The sequence below is a fragment of the Aspergillus welwitschiae genome (genome assembly GCF_003344945.1).
Source record: "Aspergillus welwitschiae strain CBS 139.54b unplaced genomic scaffold BDQ94scaffold_11, whole genome shotgun sequence".
Lineage (NCBI taxonomy): Eukaryota > Fungi > Ascomycota > Eurotiomycetes > Eurotiales > Aspergillaceae > Aspergillus > Aspergillus welwitschiae.
The window spans coordinates 629,392-635,987 of NW_020798705.1; the positions used below are offsets into that span (position 1 = coordinate 629,392).

The 6,596-nt window shown below is 50.8% G+C and overlaps 3 protein-coding genes across 3 annotated transcripts; 2 read left to right on the forward strand and 1 right to left on the reverse strand.

The window, feature by feature from the left end:
- Positions 1 to 2,344: 2,344 nt before the first annotated feature.
- Positions 2,345 to 2,921, reverse strand: BDQ94DRAFT_169177 (mitochondrial 54S ribosomal protein uL11m; the record flags this gene model as incomplete). The annotated part of the gene is made up of 2 exons (XM_026771231.1): positions 2,345 to 2,677; positions 2,793 to 2,921. The coding sequence occupies 2 exons, from the start codon at positions 2,919 to 2,921 to the stop codon at positions 2,345 to 2,347; spliced, it is 462 nt and encodes a 153-aa protein (XP_026627891.1).
- Positions 2,922 to 3,543: 622 nt separating this feature from the next.
- On the forward strand, positions 3,544 to 4,956 carry BDQ94DRAFT_169178 (survival factor 1 family protein; the record flags this gene model as incomplete). The annotated part of the gene is made up of 5 exons (XM_026771232.1): positions 3,544 to 3,563; positions 3,647 to 3,862; positions 3,944 to 4,368; positions 4,425 to 4,801; positions 4,858 to 4,956. The coding sequence occupies 5 exons, from the start codon at positions 3,544 to 3,546 to the stop codon at positions 4,954 to 4,956; spliced, it is 1,137 nt and encodes a 378-aa protein (XP_026627892.1).
- Positions 4,957 to 5,342: 386 nt separating this feature from the next.
- On the forward strand, positions 5,343 to 6,158 carry BDQ94DRAFT_169179 (histone H4; the record flags this gene model as incomplete). The annotated part of the gene is made up of 8 exons (XM_026771233.1): positions 5,343 to 5,404; positions 5,490 to 5,521; positions 5,580 to 5,595; positions 5,683 to 5,770; positions 5,822 to 5,881; positions 5,949 to 5,966; positions 6,024 to 6,044; positions 6,129 to 6,158. 8 exons carry the CDS (start codon positions 5,343 to 5,345, stop codon positions 6,156 to 6,158), a joined length of 327 nt encoding a protein of 108 aa, XP_026627893.1.
- Positions 6,159 to 6,596: the final 438 nt, after the last annotated feature.

Sequence of the window (6,596 nt, forward strand, 5' to 3'; positions counted from 1 at the left end):
CTTGGCGGTCGGTCGGAGCGAAGCGTTCCCCCCGTGCTCTAAAGATTGGATCTTGACTGCTCTTTCAATCGGAATTCGGCGGAGAAGGAGGGGAACAAAAGATTGGGAAAGGAAGCTTGTGACTTGGGATTGTAATGGTGCGGGATTTACCAACCTCATACAGTGAGTGAAGTTGAAGCAAGCATCTGTCTAACCGAGGATGTGGGATGGGTGTGGATCATGAATCATACAGAGTAGCCGTACATAAGTCGGAGTCATCTCCCCCAGACCAGTCGACTATCTTGTAGTAGAGGTTCAGATGGAGAAACAAAACAAGAGAACCCGGAGAACGGCTGCCATGACATCAAGGCACGGCCGTTACGGGTAAGGCAGGCAGGCAGGCATGTAAATACCGGTAACGTCGGCGCCAGTTGTCCGAACGGCCGCCCCGTCATGAGCCGGTGATTAGTGATGGAGTAGGATTTAGTTGGTTAGTTATATCGCTTGCATACGGCCTTTTGCCATCCATTCATCCGTTCATCTATCTATCTATCCATTCATCTATCCTATCTGCTCCGGAGGTCAGTTGTCACCGAGGAGAGGAGAAAAAAAGCAGCTGCCGGTGCCGTCTAGCCGGGCAGTTTTGTCATCCGCGAACAGCATTGGAGGACGACCCTCCAGATTCCCCGATCCGCACAGCCCACAGACATGGATGGGCTGGTCGCTTACCCCGCTAGATTCTTCTGGATCTCATCTGGCGTGGGTTTAATGCATGCAGATTGGAGTGAGGGCGAACCCACGGTCCACTCAGCTGATGAATCGACCACTTCGATCATCTGTCCGTCCGTCAGCTGCCTGCCCATGTCCATAGACACACACGCCTCCTGTCAATCAATCATCGGGGCCTTCGGGATCGGAGACGCGGGAAATTATCCACTTGATGTTCTCGCCGATTTAACCCAATTCCTACTGGACTATAATTTGACTATTTGACAACTAGCAAAGCAACTGTCTGTTCAGGTAGGTAACCCGCGATAGCGTCACCATGCTGTTTTAGGTCTAGTGCTGGTGTGGGGCGCCGCATACCGCTTTGGGTATCCAGTGGACGGGCAAACCCAGCCCGATCTGGAAAGTTTCCGCTTCGACGGGAAGAATGAATACTAATGACGGCTGGGTCTCTCTCCTTAAAGAGTTGTGAGGCTGGGGTAGATATACAGAGTCAACGATGAAGCAACAGCCGTCTCATAAGCACTCTCGTATCCTCAAGGAAGAGGCTGGCTGCCCGCTGCAAGTCTGTTCAGTCTGCTGAAGGCTCCCAACTATGTTTTACTGACGAGCGCCAATTTTCAACGAGAAGTGTAAATGGCCAATTTCCCAATCTGGCCAGCTACTTGCATTTTCAAGATAGTCGCCTCCTGCCCCTTGTCAAGGGTTCTGATGCAGTTCCAGAAACACGTATAGAATGTGGGGTCAATCCCAGCAAATCTGCAGATTATGGCATCATCGCCTCAAGCCATCACCTACCTGCTTCCCGGCTTGCTGCTATTGTCAATCTCTGTCGTCCGTTGACTGAGTTACTTCGTTGTGAAGCCAAGAAGGGAACTTCTGAGGATTCGAGCGGAGAAACAGCTTTTCATGTCTGCCAAGCAAAATAGTGGAAGAAAGGGGCTTGTCTCTTACAAAACCGTACGACGATTCCTCCCCCGACCTCTCACCTGGCCGCGTATCCAAGACGTTAGGAGGAAACTTGCGTGTCCTCCGCCTCTTGGCTTTCTCGGCGGTATTTCTGGGCAGGCTTTTGTGTCTCGCTCGGCTCTCTCCTTCACTCCGATCTCCAACTTGGCGAGGGATCAGTGCCAATATTGACTGCTCAGCAACCGACAGTCTAGTATCCCTTTTCTTACTCTTTCTCAACCACTGCTGGATCTTGAAAGTAACAGAAACTCCGCCCTGGCAAGGATATGGCATGGATTGGTAGGTAAAGACAGGTGTGTATGTCGCTATTGATGACGAGTGGGCTTCCACCCGACTCGATACTACTTGGTATAGGGGTACCGTGACAACCAGCAGACCGGCAGGTCCTGGTCAGGAACCCAAAATAGCCCATTCAGCAACACTACGCCCACCGTTATACTCAGGACCCTTTTTTCATGTTCAGGAAGTCAAATCCACTTCATGTGATCGCTTGAGGCACCAGCCAACGCTCTCTATACAACATGCAATGCCTATGATACAGATGGTAACAAACCCAGTTCCACATAACGCCAATTTCGTAAGCCCAAGAGAAGAAGAGGAGTAACCTTACGAGAGTAAGGGCACAAGATAGTGTACAACGACATCACCAATCGCCCGCTCCGCAATAATCTCATGGTACAACCTGGATGCCGACGGATTTGGCCTGGGCAATGACACTCTTGCACAATCCCTGCAGGCTCAGTCCAGACAGTCGCGTCTCGGAGTGCTTGATCTTGGCGATTTCGTAGACATGCTTGAGGGATATCTTGCCGATGAACTCATGGCCCGGGTTCTGGGCGCCACGGATGCGATTCTTGCGAGGTTCCACGTTGGCCGCTTGCAACAGCAGATAGGTGGTAGTGGGAGTACGGAGGTCGAAGGTGAAGGAACGGTCGGGTCGGACAGTGACACGCGCAGGAATGGGTACACCGGTGTTGATGTGTGCAGTTCTGGCGTTGAATTCCTACAGTAAACCATATGAGCCTTGCGCGTTCTTCTACTTCAGATAGCTCCAATTGGACGTCTTGCAAATGACGGATCCGATTTAAAGCTGTCAATGGAGTGTTCTTTCAGCTCACCTTACAAAAGTCCATACTCTTCACACCCTTACTACCCAGGGCCGGACCGACGGGAGGACTGGGACTGGCCTGACCGGCGCCCACAATGAGCTTCACAATCTGGTCCTTGGCCAATGCCTTCTTCGCCATGATGGTGATAGTCGATGATACGTTGGGTGAAAAACGAAGTAAAGGCGACTTGAAGCTGAGGTGAGGGAGCGGTTGGGGGTCTCTGGACAGCAACTGACAACAATCAATGCGGCAGTCGGCGAGCGTCTTTTGCGGCCAAGTTTTCTTGGGGTTCTGGATTCGGGATGGCGCCGCGGGGTCGGCGTTACTTTCCATTTGGGACACAAGCGAAGCCCAAACAGGAAATCCGCCTGCAATTCAAGTGCTGGACGTCATCCGGATTCCGCGCCCAGTTGGCGGTCAGCGCTTCACCTGCCACCAACTCACTCATCTGGTGCACTGAGGTTCGTTTGGATTGATGCCCCATTGATCCTTTGCTGTTGGCAGAAGACCAGCTGTGATTGTTGGTGATTCCAAGTACTCTTTGGGCTCTTCTTCCCGTCTTGTCCCGCCCGCCAGCTGCTCGTCCCAGCATTTGTCCAGACCACCGGAAGCTACTATAGAACGATCGACCGAACCCCCCTTGTGGCCCCGCGCGCTATCGATTTGATTTCCATCTTTCCTCACATCTTCCCATCCTCTTGTTTTCACAACCTCCCTCTGTTCTTTGTGATTCCTCACAACACCTCACATATCTCCCATAATGAACTGGCTCAAGTCAACGTATGCTCGCTCTTCTTTTCAGTCTCTTAGTCCAACTGGTATACATGCTTTTGTTTGCTAACTCAAGTCCCCCGCCCCTCTAGTCTCGCTTCCGTTGCCGGTACGCAGGAACCCATCTATGGGCCTGAAGCCATTCAATCTGTCGCCCGCCAGGCGCAGGAGACCCCTTATACCGAGCTCAGCAAGAATGACCTGCGTTGGCGCGCTTACCAGTACACCAATGTCGAAAACAAGGTCTTTTACATCATGGCCGATGATGGTACCTTGGCGATGGTTCAGCTGATCTACAGCAACATCGTGTGAGTTGTACCTTTACTTGGCAATAATTCAACATCGCCTCACTTTCGTCTCATGTTCTAATGCTGCTCGTGCTCCCACAGAGGTCTCCACACCACCGCTCAGTTCACATCGAAGATCTTCAACCTCAAAGGCGATGGTCCCCACAACTGGCACTCGGATCCCCTGTCCAACTTCATGTTCGATGAAAGCATGCTCTCCTTTGGTGCCGACAACCTCGCTGTCCAACTCAACGAGGATGGCGATACTTATACCATCAAGTCCGCCGTGAACGACGATAGTCTGGTAAACCTGACGTTCAAGCGCTCTTCCCCTGGTTTCATGATCGGCAAGGACGGCACGTCCTACTTTGGCACAGACCCCGAGAACCCATGGGGTTCCATGAGCCATGCCTTCTGGCCCCGGTGTGCCGTTGAGGGTACTATCACCACCAAGGAGAAGACGTACGACCTTACGGGCCGGGGAATGTTCATCCATGCCCTTCAGGGCATGAAGCCTCACCACGCGGGTAAGCTTCTCTGCACGCCGACGTCTCGAAGAGGGAACATTCTGACCTTTGCATAGCTGCGCGGTGGAACTTTGTCAACTTCCAGACCCCCACCTACTCTGCCATGATGATGGAATACACTACCCCTCCGTCGTACGGATCGACAACGGTCAACGTCGGCGGTATTGTCAAGGATGGAGAGATCATTTATGCTGGTATTAACAACAGCGCCACTCACACCGAATCATCGCAAGATGCTGAAAGTGACTGGCCCGAGCCCAAGTCCATCAAGTGGGTCTGGGATGGCAAGTCTAAGGAGGGACAAGAAGTCCATGCGGAGCTTGACGGGGCTCTTGGCAACCGACTGGACCGGATCGACGTGATGGCGGAAGTGCCCGGCTTCATCAAGACCATTGCTGGCAGTGTTGCCGGCACGCGACCTTACATCTTCCAGGTATGTGCTTGGATCCCATCATGTTTCTGGTTGATCATACTGACTTTGGTCTCTAGTACTGCCCTCAAGAGAAGCTCTCTCTGAAGCTCAAGGTCGGCGACTCCGAAGTCACTGAGGAGGGAACTATGTTCTCCGAGGCCACGTTCATCTCATAAACCTATCCAGGTGCATATGGCATGGTTATGGACCCCATCGAAGGCGTTCTGAGTGTTGTTTGATATTTTCCCGTTGACGTTATCTATACGCTATGCTACGCAAATATCCATCCCTAATAGTTCATAAACCTCCCAGAGGGTATATCTAATGTTACTCAATCATGTCTTCCTCAACCTCATGCTTCACTGCACAGACCCGCTTGTTGCCATGACATTCCCCCTGGCCCCGTTTGCTTTTGCTTCATGCACCAAGCACTAACACGCATGGCAACTGCACGGTTCATTCACCAAGTTCACGATGCAATACATAAAGAATTTTCCATCTCATCATCTTGTTCCTCTACAGCTCCTCTCTCTAGATAGTGGTAACTCAAGTCATCGTCGTCATGGACCCCAGACTAGTTACCGATAGAAGAAGCAAGCGCTTCCTCCCGAAGAAGCGGTTGAGGTATTGTTTCCCCTCGCGGATCCTTTCTCGGGGTTACGGGGATGCCTACTCCAGGGAAACATACTAACAATGGATCACACTGCAGAAAAATCTTGCGAAACAACATAGATGGAATAAGTAAGTCAACAAATCACTCCAGATCAAATACTACAAGTCACCCGCTAACAAAGGCTAGCCCGCCCCTCGATCCGGTACGCAAACCCCATCAAACACGCGTTATCCGAGATAGCAGCACGTGTACCATAAATAAACACCAATTAACTGATTACTGAATCCAGTCGTCTTGCCCGCCGTGGTGGTGTCATCCGAATCAGCGCGGACGTTTATCCGGAAGTGCGCAAGACGGTCAAAAACCGCCTCACCGAGGTGAGTGACTTTGATATGTATATTTTGGCGACTGGTTGCTAACTGTTCAAGATCATAAGACAAATCATCCTCGTGATGGAGTCGTCCACCACTCCGGGCCACGAACGCAAGGTACGTTTTCATTAAACACTCTAAATTCTCCAATTGTCCCAGCATGGACTAACTTCTATACTCCTAGTTGGTCAGAACTCAAGACGTGAGTTCCCAGCATGTTATATTGTTTAGATTCGTGTACTGACATAAGCTGGCGAAGGTGGTCTTTGCGCTTAATCGTGTAAGTAAATCAAGTTACTGGGCATATACCTCCACCTCCAACCTAGTCAAACGGACAGATATTAACGTATCTCTAACAAAATAGATGGGCCACACACTTTACGGCTTTGGCTAAATGGGTACCCCTTTCTGTCGCAGGCAACAAGTCTCGATCATGTCCGTTGGACTATGCCAGGCTTTTTGTTCTTTTGGTCGAATCGGTCGATCGTTAGGATAGACGGGTCGAAGTGGTGTCTACGGAAAGGGTGAGAGAATGTTGTGGCTTGTTGGTGATGGGACTTCCCGCTGTTGCTTTTCATTTGTTGTCTCGAAACCTGTTGTTTCCGTGGTGGAAGATATGGCGCGCAGATATTCTAGTCTACATGGGATGGTTTGAATGAGACTGGATTAAGACCTGCCATGCAAAGACATGTAGTACTCGTAGTATGTCTCTTATGTAGGATACGTGGTATGATGTGATGGGGATAGATATTGTCGTTCACTCTCTAGGGGTAGGATGGAAGCAGACAACACTCGATAGATATCCATCAAACAAGATGAGAGTCCAATTGAG